Raw genomic sequence first — 16,140 nt, forward strand, 5'->3', positions numbered from 1 at the left:
TATATGAATTTAAGTAATGACTCTTGCATTTAAAAACTGTGTGAATTTAAGCTTATTAAGCTCCACTTTCTTATCAGGGAAATGGTTCAAATGTACTTCCTGGTGATCCACAGCTCTATATATCTGCTATATCTGATTCTTTCCCTGTGTCACTCATCAGTTCAACAAATAGCAAATAGATAAAATAGCTGAAATGTATGCATTTATTTATTCCTCAATAATACTGACCCAGGGAGATCTATATTTCTCAGTGTTCAATAAATAACATACACAAATCACATATATACAAATATATTTATATTGAAATTGAATACTCATGATTGAAAATTTTACAAACATTGTCAGGTGAAAAGCAGACCATTATATTGAACTGTACTATCTTATGCAATTGTACAATAGGTATATTTTATTTATGACTATTGTCACAGATATGACTACTTTATTGAAGAGGAATGAAATAACCACCAACATAGAAAAATAATCAAGGTACATGATTCAAGTCTGAAGAAACAAACTTGAAATGGTCAATATCAGCACCCAAACAGTGCAATCTACCACTTAAACTGAAAGCAAATCACTCTTCCAGTACACTGGAGCTCATTTAGACAAATACTTTTTAAAGAACAACTTGTTGACAAAGACTCCTCTAATACAACAAAACTAACAGTCACTATTTACATTGCACCCGCAAAAGCCTGAATGATTTAAGAAAGGATCATTTTCTAACTGTAGGTCCATGTGGAAATCAGGACAGAAAAAGAAGCATAGCCAAAGAGATGGATGGCAGAGAAATCAGTGGCTGATACACAAAAACCAATGGGAAAAGCAATTTTTAGTGTATGGTAATAAAATAACTTCTCTAAAAGGACTTTAAAGAGTAAATGAAAAAATATTCATTTATTTAATTTCTCTTTTGTACTGCTGAAAGCCATTATGCTGAGTATTTCGAGCAATAGGAACATTATTAGATAACATCTTCTCCAACTGTGGTGTCAAAAATCTGATAGCAAACTTGCTGCTCTGTCCCATTTGTGACATTATATGACTTGAGGAAGCATTCCAACCATGGATATGCATCTACAAATCAAAATGAAAATGTTACTTAGCCATTAAAGCTAAACAAGGAGCTCTGAGATAAGTAAGCATAATGCTTGCTTTGAAAACTTTAATTTAGCATGAAAATAAACAATATACTTAGCAAATTTAACATTATGCACTCTTCCAAATACACATTGGATTCATGTTATCGTTTTGCAGCAAGTATGGCTAATTTGACTTTCTCAACAGATGAATGATTAAACCAACAGTTTTTCAGAATGTTTGGCAGCAAAAGTAGTAAGTAATAGTCCCAATTATTCCCTTTTTGAGTGCTTACTGACCTCTGATTTTCTTTTTTTTTATTTACTGGAAATAAATAGAAGCCAAACTTCAAACTGGCTCTAGCCTTTCCCCCTATCCAGCTAACACTTTGATCAGCGAGCAGCTACTGAGCCCAGGCAATGTTGACAACAACAGATGCCATTTCAACCTTTGATGATGATCACATTAGGTAATTTTTATGACTTCTAGTAAAGCCCCTTATATTTCTTCAAGTTTAAGTCTGAAAGGCATTTAAAATAGTATTCAATATTGGCCCAGGGAAAGTTAGACCAACACTGCCCTAAGCTGCTGGTAAAACTGTAGACAGACCCAGTGTTTTGAAAAGCATCTGGCAGTATGTATCAAACGCCCATCAGGTCTTTACTTTCAGAAATCTAAACTAAAACTGGCAATGAATAAAAGTATACAAGTTAAACTTTGTTATAGCTGAAAAAAATATTTATCCTTTAGAACTGTTATAAAATGGAAAAATTAACCCAGAGGGGGAAAACGCCTGGTTAAATGTAACTTATAGATTTATTTTAGCTTGTATAACTGGTAAAATCTATTATTGCTGAAAAAATATTAGAAGAATCAACTGTCTTATGATTTGGATATTCAAGGTTTTTTTGTTTTTTTGATCTTCAAGTTTTCAAGTTTTAATACAAATAGTAACAATGGCTGAAGAAGGAAAACTCAGTGCGGCAGGTGTAATTGTATAATCTGACCTGCTTATGATCTGGTTAATTAATCATATGTCTACAGAAAACAATGATAGATAGCTCTTTGGTTGAGTTGACTCTGGTTTAACTGAATGTGACAATGTTTCCCATCAAAATTTCAGCCCTTTTAGTACAATTTTAACTGTTATATACAGTATCAAACATACTTGTGATCAAAACTGCCTCCCCTCTGTTATATTTATAATTGTTTTTTTTTCCTTGCCACTATCTGCATCAAAAATTTGAACACACAGTAGCCACTCACTACCTTTCAGATTTCTAAATATACAGGTTAGAAACATAGTAGGTGCTATTTCAAAACAGTGTGGTTGTTAAAATGTTATTGCCTACCAATTTTTCTTCCTGGAGGACAAAACATATCCATGATCATTTCCATACTTCTCTGGAAGTCATCATCAGCTAGAATTTCTGATGCTGGAATCTGAAAGAATTTGTCCTTAGAAATTGCAATAGAAGGAAAAAGAAAATGTTAATAGTCAGACAATTTCACTATCAAAGTTGCAGCATTCATCAACTAAAGTACTGGTATGAATTATAAAATCTGATTTACTCCTTTAATCTTAAACAGTTTCAATATATACTCAGTCGAGTTAAATTGCTTTGTTTTAATGATGATTAACAACCAGACTCATTATTCTCTGTGCACAGGGAAATAAGTCAAATGTTAAAGGATAATTTTACAGCATATTTTCATTTTTTTCTTCCCAGTTGCTAAGTTTCAGGAAGGAAGGGATTTTATTTGCTTTCCTCACTACTATACCTCTAACAAATAGATGTACCTGATACATTGAAGGCACTCATGAATTGAGTCCGTAGGGGAGAGATTCTCCTTTCAACATCATCTTAGATTCTTCTCCAGTGACTGTAGTAAAAACTTAAATCTTACCTTAAGAGAAGTCTGGCTTTTGCTCTTAGTTGTAAGAGGTAATCTCTAACCTCTAAGGATGTCACACCCTGTCTTTGTCAAGGGGCCTTGCGTACTCTGGATAGGCTAACAGTGTGATGGAGTGGCTACTTTAGGGCATGTCGTATCAGACTGACCTCAGTCAGAATAAGGAAAGAAGGAGGGGGTGGGAAGTATTACTATGCTCCTAAATCTGTATGAAATACATGAAATTCATTCACCTTATAAAAAGTTTTTAAAAAATCTGCTTTGCTCACTAAACAAAACAAAAACAAAATAAAACCAAACACTTCTTGATGTTTGACTTGGTTGAGTTTCCTTGGTAGACTCTGCATCTCACTGGCTGATTTTGACCTGTATCTTTAAACTGTAGTAAACTGTAATCATGGGTATAGCAGCTTCCTGTGAGTTCTATGAATCATTCTTGTGAATTAAAACTAAAGAACTTCTGAATATGTAAATAGTGATAGAAATGAGTAATGCATATCTTCCTAAAAAGTAAATTCATTTCCCCAAATATGAAATGCTCACTATTAATAATACCTCTAACATTTTGATCGTAGAACTTCTAAATGGTATAGAGAATGACTCCCTTCTTAAATCTCTATTCCTCAACTTTTACTATTCAAATATTAAGATTTACAGTGTCAAATATATGTAAAATATCTACACATATACACAATCTAAGTGTTCATATCTTATTTATGCTTTAAATTGCCTTAAATCCTTTGAGAAACAAAGTAGGCATGAAGACATCTAATAAAATCAAACTATTTTAGTTAGAAATATCTTTACTTTCCACTACTTACAGTATCCATAAGATAAGCTTCCAACACTCCTGTTCCATCATCAAGAGTAAATGTCATGACAAACACATATTGGAGGGGCACAATACCCAATACTAGAGAAGGAAAAAAAAATCATACCATATGAGTCTGCTATTCCTTATTATCAAGGTAAAATTAAAATTGGTTCCTGATATTATATACCCATAAATTTGTTTACTAAAATAAAAAACCTTATGACTTTCACTCTCCCAACACCAACATACAAGTAATTTCAACATGAAAATGGACTGAAAAGGTAAAATGTAAAGATTATTCCTCAAAATAAGCCCCATCATGTTCAAGACACTTCTGTGAGCAATAACATCAGCCATTTACTCCATATCTAACAAACTGAGGATCCTGTAAATTCAGCCAGTCAATATCTTATTAACTGAAGAAAAGTGGGCGCCCTTCATAGATTTTGTGAGGTTAGGAAATAAAAAGAAATCAGAAGGAGCTAAATCAGGGCTGCAAGGTATATGTCTAATGATCTCCTACAGAAATTTATGTAATTACGGCCGGCGACGTGGCTCTCTTGATTAATCCTCTGCTGTGGTGCTGGCATCCCATATGGGTGCCAGGTTCTAGTTCTGGTTGCTCCTCTTCCAGTTCAGCTCTCTGCTGTGGCCTGGGAGGGCAGTGGACAATGGCCCAAGTGCTTGGGCCCCTGCACCCACATAGGAGACCAGGAAGAAGCTCCTGGCTTCAGATCAGCACAGCGCCAGCTGTAGAGGCCATTTGAGGAGTGACCCAACGAAAGGAAGACCTTTCTCTCTGTCTCTCTCTCACTGTCTACAACTCTACCTGTCAAATAAATAGATAAAATATAAAAAAAAGAAATTTATGTAATTGTCCATGTTTGAGAGGAATGAGCAGAAACCTTGTTGTGGTGAAGAACTCTCTATTCAAGCTTTTCTGGGCATTTCTGTCCTAACGCTTTGGCTAAGTCTCAAAATACCCTCCCAATAAGCAGACTCTATGGTACTTTGGGGCCTTCAGAAAGTTAACATGCAAAACCCTTTAAACTAACCAAAACACACACACACACATGCACACACAAAACTTCTATCAAGACCTCTGTTCCTTAAAAAAATTTTTTTTCATTTATTTTCATTTGAAAGGCAGAGAGGGAGATACTCATCCACCTACTGGTTCATTTCTCAATTGTCCACCACAGCCAGGGCAAGGCCCAGCTGAAGTTAGGAGCCTGCAATTCAATCTGTTTCTCTCATATAGGTGGCAAGAACCCAAATATTTGAGCCATTACCTGCTGCCTCCCAGGGTAGACATTTGCAGGAAGCTAGAGGACTTGAAACCCAGGCACTTCATTTCAAGATATGAATATCCTAAGTAGGATCTTAACAGCTGTGCCAAACTCACCCCATGACCTCTGCTTTTGATATGTCAGATCTGGCTTTGACTAGAACACTTCCACCTATTGGCAGCCACTATTTTGTCTTTAGAATTATAGTTGTCAAGCCAGATTTCAAGATCTGCTTAGAAACGTATCAGGATATTGACCTTGTCTAAGATTTCCCTTTTAAAATTTGCCTGCATCTGATCAGATGACAGTTTGGACACCCACTGAGCACTAATTGTTCCATTTCAATATTTTAGTGAGAAATGTGTAAGCCTAACCATTTGGGATATCTATGGTGTTAGATATTCTGTTGTTAACCATCAGTCCTCTTTAGGGACTGCATGAATAAAATTATTTTTTTCCTTGCAAACTGATATACATGGTCTGCCTTTGCAAGCTTCATTTTCAACATCATCTTCCTTTCTTAAAAGTAGTTATTCTGGGGATGATGTTGTGGCAAAGTAGGCTAAGACTCTGCCTGTGGTACCAGCATCCCATATGGGAGCCGGTTCATGCTCCTCTTCTGATCCTGGGAAAGTGGTAGAAGAAGGCCCAAGTTCTTGGACCCCTGTACCCACATGGGGGACCTGGAAGAAGCTCCTGGCTTCAGATTGGCCCAGCTCCAGCTGTTGTGGGCAACTGGGGAGTGAACCAGTGGACGGAGGATCTTTCTGTATCTTCCTGTCTGTAACGCTACTTCTCAAATAAAAAAAGAATCTTAAAAACAAAAAGATACTGCAAGATATACAGTAAGCACCTTGTGTTTACTATAATTTTATATATAAGTGATCCATTGGTGACTTTGGGGCACTGTCCCTATAAACTTTTATAAAGCATCACTAATTTCACCATTTACCTGCTGAAGCCTCATCATACATTTGATGTCTGTTTTTAGTTCAATTTTAGCAGAATTTGTGTTGCTCTGACAAGGGGCTGTTTTTGAGCTGATGATTTATCCTTCTTAAGTGCTTCAAATTAGATTCTAGACCCTATTCAGACATGTCATAACAAGGTAATATGACTTTAATTTGGTCAAAAATGTTTGAAATCCAGGCATCTTTTTCAGAATATACATTTTCCATTAACTATTTTTTTAAGACTTATTAATTTGAAAGGCAGAGTTGGAGGGAGAGGGGTCTTCCATCCACTGGTTCACTCCTCAAATACTCCAACAGCCAGGGCTCAGCCAGGCAGAAGTCAGGAGCTAGGAGCTTCTTTCAGGTTTCCCACGTGGGTGCAGGATCCCAAGCACTTTGGCCATCCTCTGCTGCTTTCTCAGGTGCTTTAGCAGAGTTGGTTTGAAAGTGGTGCAGGTGGGACTCAAACAAGTGCCCATATGGGATGCTGGCACTGCAGGTGTCAGCTTAACCCTCTACTCCACAGCGCCAGCCCCTCTATTAACCTTTTGATAATCTATCATGTTAAGGTCATTCAGCAGATTCATTTTGAAATGTATTTTTTATATACAGAGGTGATGCCTCATAATATTAAAAGCAATTATATCTTTTTTGATCATCTTTAAAATTAGCTGGAATCTTGATAGACACTATAAAGTGATTCATGAAATGCAACTCACTGCATGTTAGTCTTATGAAAGATACAAATGAAAATGCCAGAATGTTGCAAAAATTAGCATGAAGTATTTTATTAACATGAACTTCCTCTTTGTATTACAAGAATGAGAGATCCCTTAATGTTTAAGAAGTATCAGGCATCTGAATGGTAAATATGTCAAAGTATGGGATTTCATAATTTGGTAAGAACGAGAAACAAAGAAGAATTTGAACAAACTAAATTATATAATAATTCATAGGTTAAGTTGAACATCTTATGTTTGGAAAGGAAGACACTTAATATGTCTGTGGAATGCTAGCTTCCACATTTAAACAGTAGGATTAAGTAAGAAGAATAACTCAGGGCATATAAATGAGGATTGTGGCATATAGTAGATATTGTTAACAGACAAGAATAATTTCTTAAGTTCAAGAGGTCTCAATAAGCTAAAAATTTTATAAAACCTAACCTGAAAGACCATATGTTAGGGTTTAAGCAACAGTGTGGGTATCCCCTGAAAGCTCATGTATCAGGAACATGGTCCCCAAAGCTTATGTTAATGGTTAATGGATTAGTGTTAACAGTCAATGGACCAAGTGCAGAGACTTGATATAATTACGATGGGCTTAACCATTGGGTCATGGGGGAGAGCCCTCAGAAGGGCTCCTCCCTACTTCTGTCCTGTCACCCACCATTCTGAATTGGCCACACTACTTCTGCAGTCCTAGCTCCAGCTTAGAATGATATACTTTGAGAAGAGCATTGGTAAAGTGGAATTTTACTGAGGAGGAAAAACAACATAGTAAGCAATGTGGACAAGTGAAAAGGGAATTGAGGGGATCTGTTTGAAGAAATAAAGATTAAGTGAAGCTTAACAGATATCTTCACATGTACTAAGTCTGTTTATCTTACAGAAGAGTAAACAGGTGTACTAAGAATAGTTCTAGTAGTTAGAATCTGGTTCATGTTGAAGCTACAGGTAGAAAGACATCACTCCAATGTTAAGAACTGCCTAAAAATTAAATGGACATGTTGTCTTGCGATGTCATGAGTCTCTTTTCACTGAAACAGTTCTAAGCAAAGGCTAATGACTACATTTAAGAATGCAATATAAACTGATACTTTTCCAGTTATTGGGTAAAATGCTGTAATAGCTGTCTCTAAACTCTTTCATCTTGATATACTATGAACTGAGAGATTTGTTTTGGAGAATTTGTATTTTATAATCAATGACCAACATGAAAATGAATCTTAAATTAATGTAATCAATGCACATGCTTGTGACTTACGAGTATTTTAAACAGTTACTGTACATTTCTGTTATAGCCTAGGTTTATGTAAGCACAAATACTGAAATATAAATCATGGTGATAACCTTATACAGATAAAATTGCAAAGATGTGAAAATTTAGCTAACCTTCTGCCACAGAAGAAGGAATCCAGGATATTTTATCAACCAGAGAATTTAGATTTTGTATTGATCTCAAACTAGAACACTGTTTACATCTGAAATAAAAGAAATAACATTTAAAATTATTTAAGTCAAATATTTTAGTCAATTTTCACTGTTCAAAATGTAGTTTTGAAAAAATAAATAATTGAAAATATAGTGTACCTCTTACATTCCAATGTATTTGTAACTATAAAAAATAAGCTTTATACATAAAAGCACTAAAAATGAATAGTATGGAGAATAAACAGCTCTAAATTGAGAAAAGAGGACTTAGTTCCAGGTTTAAATCATTAATTTGGCTCTTAAATTTTTCTCCTTATTAACATAAAGTTGGAGAAGTAATCTCTAAGAACTGTTATGGCTCCAAGAGGAAAGTCTATTCGGTGATAGCTCATAAGAAAAAATTAGGAATAATTAATATTTTATTATGCACATATCCTGTTTAAAACAATTATTAAGCATCATAAACTATAAAGTATAAATACTCGGAGTGCAGTGGAGGATGGCCCAAGTCTTTGGGCCCTGCACCCCATGGGAGACCAGGATAAGCACCTGGCTCCTGCCATTGGATCAGCGCGGTGCGCCGGCTGCAGCGCACTGGCCGCGGCGGCCATTGGAGGGTGAACCACCGGCAAAGGAAGACCTTTCTCTCTGTTTCTCTCTCTCACTGTCCACTCTGCCTGTCAGAACAACAACAACAACAACAACAACAACAACAAAACTATACAGAATATTAAAATGGCACATCTTTAGGTATTTTTGTTTTAGTTATCTAACATGTCTTAAATGTAAGTAATTTTATTTTTCATTATACATCATGTTTAAGCTATAGTAAAAATGTACTTGTATTTCCACAAAAAATATATAAATTCAAAAGATACATGCAGATTTTTTTTCATTTGCACTCTGGTGAAAATAGAATACACTAACTTCTATCCCCTCAAATCAAGTACAATGCTTCTGAACCAAAGAAATAACCAAATAAAAGAATAATCCCTTAAAAAAAGATATTGATTAACATTCGACATTGATAAATCAATCATACAAATTAAGGGCACTAAAAAAATTAAGAATTTATTACTTCCAAAGAGTAAGACCAAAAGGACAAAACTAGGAACAGATTAACAACTTAGTCCAACAAAAAACTAAAGAAAAAATTCTTGAAAAGGATAGAAAAGTAAAAACATGGTATGTAGAAAACAAATTTTTATATTTAATAATTTAAAAATGTACTTTAAACTCACATTAAAAATAACAAGAATCTGACCATAGCTTTTATTTATAAGTGACATACAAATACAATATTGGGTAAGACTCGGTTAAGAAGCATAAGCAAAATGAAGAACAAAGTACAGATTTAAGACCCATCAGAAAATAATAATTATGTCAATTAATACTTTTCTAGAACAAATTTGTTAATAAAATACAGAAACTTAAAAGATAAGTAACCATAAGAGAATCTAAACCATTACCCTAAAAGCATTAAGCCCAGACAACTTATGAAAAACTTTTCAAGACAGATTAGATTATTTCTTATTGGAAAGGGTCTACAATAAGAAATTCATTTTATATCAAGTCTCAGTGTACACATACATACAACTGAAACAAGTTTAAGGGACAACACTAGCCCTTCTAATGTAAAATGTTCTTTGTTGTACATTCCATTTTATAATACAATCAGTTCATACCATTAAAAAAAAGCTGGTCATGACCCACTGAACTGTATTATGACCAAAGAAAATATTTAATGGCTTTATCTAGCAATTTTTGTAAATGAAAAAAGATACCTATTACTAGGAAATGAATTCAAAAATTATATATAATTAAATTCTATGGATTAACTTTGAAAACAATACTGTGTTAAAACAAGCATCAGAAGGATAAATTATAAAACAACTTATAAATTGGGCCATCACTGTGGCGTGGCAGGTAAATCTGCTTCCTGCAGTGCTGGCATCCCCTATGGGTGCCAGTTGGAGTCCCCACTGCTTCACTTCCCAACCAGCTCCCTGCTAATGCTCCTGGGAGAGCAGTGTAGGATGACCCAAAGGCTTTGGCCCCTGTTCCTATGTGGGAAACCTGCAAGAAGCTCCTGGCTTTGGATCAGCCCAGCTCCAATTTGGGGAGTGAGCCAGCAGACGGAAGATCTAACTGCCTTTGAAATATATATTTTTTAAAATTTATATAAGAAATGCCAAAAACGCCATCCTGCTATATTAAAAGCATAAACATGCTGATGAGGACAGATTACAAGTTTGGAAAAGTAGTTAACTCTGAGAAGAGCACAGACTGGTATGGAGATGTGCTGCTTCTCTGTAAAATTTTTTTTTTTATTTTTTATTTTTTTTTTAACTTTTATTTAATGAATATAAATTTCCAAAGTACAATTTATGGATTACAATGGCTTCCCCCACATACCGTCCCTCCCACCCACAAATTTTAATTTCATAAAGCCTAAGTGTGGAAAGCGATGTGATACACTGCATTAAACTGCCACATGTAAAGCTCGCATTCCATTTGAGCACTGGCTTGAGTCCTGGCTGTTCTGCCTCTGATCCAGGTCCCTGCTAATGTGCCAGAGAAAGTCGTGGAAGATGCCTTCAGTTCTTGGGTCCTTGCCACCCACTTGGGAAACGTGGGATGGATTTCCAGGCTCCTGGCTGTGGCCAGTTAGGGGGTATACCAGTAGATGGAATAGCCCCCCCTCTTTTTTTTAAAGACCTATTATTTGAAAAGCAAAGTGACAGATACATAAACTGTTGAGGTCATGTATGATATTTTTCTGTAAGTTTGAAACTATTGCATAACGCAAAAGAAAAATCAAGTTACTTGGATTTTGCTGTGACATCCAAGTGATGGAAATTTCCAAGAATGTTCTAAACTCGAGAGTGAACAGAATTTCTAGTATCTTAGACAACTTTTTTAGACTTATAGTAAGTGAGAAATTATACTCCAAAGTTTAGAATTAATATTTGCTCTCCTGGTTTAGAATGAACAAGGCCAGAGAGTGTGAAGGAGTATGGAGAGAGAAAAGGCAAGTAAGTGAGGAGCATGAATACAAGACAAGGCCCATGTGAGTGACTTATTAAACAATTTGAAGGATTTTTGTTTTTGTATTAATTGGTAGATGAATCTCAATGACATTTACTCTAAGGTTATGAGTCCAGTGAGAGATGTAATTATAAAGACACTAGGCACATCAGAGTACACAAGGACATAGCCTGGGGATTTAACACATGACACACTAGTTCCACCTTATGCCTGCCACTTGGTATGTGTTTGTTGCGTATGGAATAGAACTCAGAGTAATATCTACCAATGACTCTGGTGGTCACAATCAAGGAGACATGATTGCAGTGTGTAATTTTTCAACTAAAATCAAGAGTTTTACATTATACCTATCACTAACAGTTGCTACAAACTTGAGAGTTGAAAAGGGTGAGACATGGATAGACAAGATGTATCCTACCATAATCCAAGGTTTCTCAAAGCAGAGTATTTCCATGGAGACTGTTACATAAAGCAATAGAGATTTCATCCCCACTCTCTCCTTCTAAATCTAGAAATGTGGTTGTAGCTCCCAGTGCAACCTTTTATCTTCCAATTATCAGTGGCAGCAAATTTATAATGTAGCGGCTCAGATTTTTTTTTTTTTTTTTTTTGACAGAGTGGACAGTGATAGAGAAGACAGAAAGGTCTTCCTTTTCCATTGGTTCACCCCACAATGGCCACTGCGGCCCGCGCACTGTGCTGATCCGAAGCCAGGAGCCAGGTGCTTCTCCTGGTCTCCCATGTGGGTTCAAGGCCCAAGCACTTGGGCCATCCTCCGCTGCACTCCCGGGCCGCAGCAGAGAGTTCGACTGGAAGAGGAGCAACTGGGACAGAATCCAGTGCCCTGACCAGGACTAGAACCCGGGGTGCCGGCGCCGCAGGTAGAGGAAATTCTAGAATTCAGTCACTAGGTTTGCATTTCTGAATTTCTTTTTGCAGTTTGTACCTACATCCTGTTGTTACAGAAAGTGAGTACTAGCCTCTGGCTGAAGAATAGAAAGCTGGTAGCCTCACACTTAGCACACTCTGTGCACACAATATTTATATATTTATCAAAATACATTTACACTAGAAAAACCTAGTATAGATGCTTCTTGACTTAGAATGGGATTAGGTCCCAATAAATCTGTTTATGTGGAAAATACTATAGAGTGAAAATGCATGTAATATACCTAACCTATTGAATATCATAGCTAAGTAATAGTACTCCATGTAGGATTAATTTTTTATCATTGTTGTGTGGTTGATTGGGAGCGGTGGCTCACTGCTGCTGCGCATCACAGAAGAGATCGTACCCCAACTTTTAGCCCAGAAAAAGATAAACATTTGAAGTAAAGTTTTTACTGAATGTCTGTTGTTGCTCTCACATCATTGTGAAGTCAAAAAAAAAAATTGATGTCGAGTCATTGTTAAGTTGGGGCTGGCACTGTGGCGTTGCGGGTAAAGCTGCCGCCAACAGTGCCGACATCCCACGTGGGCGCTGGTTCCCAGTCCCAGCTGTTCCTCTTCCGATCCAGTGCTCTGCTATGGTCTGGGAAAGCAATAGAAGATGGCCCAAGTCCTTTGGCCCCTGCATCCACATGAAAGACCCAGAAGAAGCTCCTGGCTTCTGATTGGCACAGCTCCAGCTGTTGCAGCCAATTGGAGAGTGAACCAGCAGATGGAAGATCTCCCTCTCTCTGCCTCTCTTCCTCTCTGTGTAACTCTTTCAAATAAATAAATCTTTTTTTTTTTTAAATGTTGTGGACTATCTATGCATAACCGTGGATACCCAATAAGTAACATCAAACATACAGTAATCACTTGCATAAAAATCAAAAATAAAAACTACTCTTAAGCAATTTCTAATTCCAAAAATTAAGTAGACATACCCATAGTGAAGTATCTTTCCTTGTATCAGGAATGGTGCTGAAAGGTCTAGGAGTTCTAGATCTTCCTGGCCAGATTTCACCGGAATTACACTATGAAACTTATTTGCGAGTTTATAGATTTCAGAGAGTGTACCTCCTGTTATAACAGAATAAAGATGCCTGTTAAGTAGCAAAAATATAATGTACAGAGCATAGAGTACCTGAAAAAAGGTTAAAGCGACTAACAGAAAGCAAAGCAAAACAAAAAACAATGGAAATAATAAATGTAGAGATTCAATATACTATTGTGAAAAAAATATAAAACTAGGATTCCACATACTATTTAAAGAAATCACTGCATAAGATTCTGAGACTTAAGTAAAGTATAAAGCTTGAGAAATTCCATCTACCTTCTTAAATTTAGATTGTCTTTTGCACTAGAAATTCTGGTTTAAATAACAAAAAAACTGAATGCCAAAGTATGATAGGTTTTTTGCTATTAAATTTGCTATATACTATTAGTGGCTAAGTAAACTTAGTTTTCAGTGTGAAATAAATCTTTTAAATGTTCAGGTCAATACTGAATTTAAACATAAGAACAGTTCATGTAATATCAATTTATTATATAATATTTCTTCATTTTTCTGGGAAAACCAGTACATATTCCCCTGTCCCTATGTTAGGGTAAAGCATTAAGTTATTAAGATTGCTACAACAAAAATAGTATGCCCAATGGTGAACCATTATTAGAAGGCAGCATTATCACTGAAACTCACACCTACTGGTACTTTCTCCAGTATACTTTGCACTTACATTTAATAATGCTTCTTCTCTCTAGGGAAAGACTATAATTAAAAAAATACCTCTGTGTACATCCTAAAATTCAGGTAGAATGTACAATGTTAACATTCAGTTCAAAAGAAAAGCCCTTCTGCCCAGAACTTCCAAAAAATGCACATTTCCATAAAAACGTTAAGAACGTTAGCAGAAAGTGTCAAACTCATTATTTTCCAGAGTTCTAAAAAAATATTTAGAGGCTTAGTAGAGTTTCATGAAGATCCAGAGAAATGGCTGAATCTTGGTAAAAACAGTGAGCTTTGTAGCGTTCTTCATTTGCAGTGTTCCCATCTTCCTTTCCCTTGCTCTGTGTTAGCTTGGAGCCACTGTTCTGCTATTTCAAACTATAGTTAGACCTTGAGCCCTGATTATGCCATCTCAAAAACTTGAAACAATATTCTGTAAGCCTGCAATTTAAAAGCTTCATGGCAACAAAGCTACACCTTATCTTCTGGAGACTGATATCAAACTCTGCTAACCAGACCCCTGCCCAATACTTAAAACTGCAATGGGTAATTATTAAAAGAGTCCTTTCTGTACATGTTTTACCCAAAGAACATCATTCCAAAATACCTAATGAGCTTCCAGTCCGGCCATCTGCACTTGTTTTCCCAACACTGGCTCTAGCACATTAGCTACATTATCTTGGTCAAGTTACTTAAACTTTAGTATACCAGTTTCCTCATTTGTAATACAGGGAATAATGTTGCTATTTTATAAGGTCTTTACAAAAGTTAAATAAATGAAGTTTTAAAACATTTTGAAGAAATCTCTGTCACTGTGAAATGGGTTAATATAAGAGTTCCCACCTACTGCTTTACTACCCAAATGCCAGCAACAGGCAGGGCTGGACCAGTTTGAAGTCTGGAGTTGGGAACTCTATCCAGGTCTCCTATGTGTGTAGCAAGGACTCAACTTCTTGAGCCATCATGTGCTGCCTCCAGAGTGTGTGTTAGCATAAAGCCGGAATTGAGAATGGAGCTGGGACTAAAACCTGGCCTTGATATGGGATGTAGGTGTCCCAACCAATGTATTAACTGCTAGGCCAAATGCATATTCCTAAGTTAATATTTTTAAAGTACTTATGACTGTCTGTGACTATTATTATTCTTTCTGATCCTCTCAAGTATAAAGTCCATGAAAGGAAACACTTTGTCTTGTTTGCTGCAATACCACTCAGCCCTAAATCAATGCATGGGACACAGTAGGCACTGAACAAACATGTGCCAAATGAATGAGCACAAAGATATTTGTGAATTGCAGGATTAGGTTTACATCTAAAGATGTTCTAACTGACAACAATTTATTTGTAATGACTAGAAAGACTCAGCACCAATTACACAGGTAGAAGGACACAGTTTTGAGTTTGTCCTATATTTAGTCTTTAATGCTGGGCTATTTTCCATCTTCTCCAGATACTACGTCTCACTCATCCAAGTGGCCAAGTGTGATGGTTATTTTACATGTTGACTTGACTGGACCATATGGTATCTACATATTTAGTTAAACATTACTCTCTGAGGATGTTTTTTGTGTGGGGTTAACATTTAATTGCTAGGCTGAGTACCCTCCCTAATGTGAGTGGGCCTCATTCAATGAAATGAAGATGTGAACCATGAAGCGTGGGCCTAATTGGGGCATGCACTCTCCGGACTTTGAGCCCACCAGCCTTCAGATCAGAATGACACCACTAGTCTCATACCCTCTAGCCTGCCCATCAGCTTGTCAGCTTCCATAATCATGTGCTCTACTTTATGGTTATAAGTGCTTTATAGATCTGTATTTGCATTTAAATTTTGGTGGTAGAAATGCTAGTATATGTTGGGAAATGTTGAGGAAAAGGACATCACAGATGCTGCTAAAGCATATGCCCACTAGGATAACTTCATTAGAAATTAAAACAGTAACATATGTCCTGATGGTTAAATGAATACATAGAAGAGAAAAAAGCAATTGCCACTTATAGTAGTTTCTGGTATATTGTAACAGTGTACACTGAAAAAGGGTTCTGTTCATGAAAATGATGATAATCAGCAATATTAGTACAATAAAGGCTATTTTTATTTACTGAATGAAACTAAGTATTCAATACAAATTTAAGATGTTTTCCTTTTAATTTTAGAAAGATATGAAGCAAGAAAAGCCTCAAGGGAAATAATGAAATATTAAATTTGAAATGCGAAAAAGATGTATGGTACATGG

The 16,140-nt window shown here is 36.1% G+C and overlaps 1 protein-coding gene across 36 annotated transcripts in view; it reads right to left on the minus strand.

Annotated features, from left to right (window-relative positions):
• Positions 1-275: 275 nt before the first annotated feature.
• Positions 276-16,140, minus strand: part of POT1 (protection of telomeres 1) — a 131,926-nt gene continuing 116,061 nt past the window's right edge. For 34 of the 36 annotated variants that reach the window (XR_016231779.1, XR_016231781.1, XM_070071275.2 and 31 more), the window contains 5 exons: positions 13,123-13,258; positions 8,165-8,253; positions 3,816-3,907; positions 2,433-2,538; positions 276-1,077 (listed from right to left, as the gene is read on the minus strand). Coding sequence is in view for 32 of the 36 variants with exons in the window: in XM_070071275.2 (XP_069927376.2) it covers positions 965-1,077; positions 2,433-2,538; positions 3,816-3,907; positions 8,165-8,253; positions 13,123-13,258 (536 nt within the window). In the remaining 4 variants the exon portion in view is untranslated. The remainder of the gene's footprint in view (positions 1,078-2,432; positions 2,539-3,815; positions 3,908-8,164; positions 8,254-13,122; positions 13,259-16,140) is intronic. The other 2 variants (XR_016231778.1, XR_016231780.1) reach the window with 1 other exon arrangement.

This window comes from Oryctolagus cuniculus, chromosome 3 (genome assembly GCF_051225735.1).
Source record: "Oryctolagus cuniculus isolate XC-2025 breed Fujian yellow rabbit chromosome 3, ASM5122573v1, whole genome shotgun sequence".
Lineage (NCBI taxonomy): Eukaryota > Metazoa > Chordata > Mammalia > Lagomorpha > Leporidae > Oryctolagus > Oryctolagus cuniculus.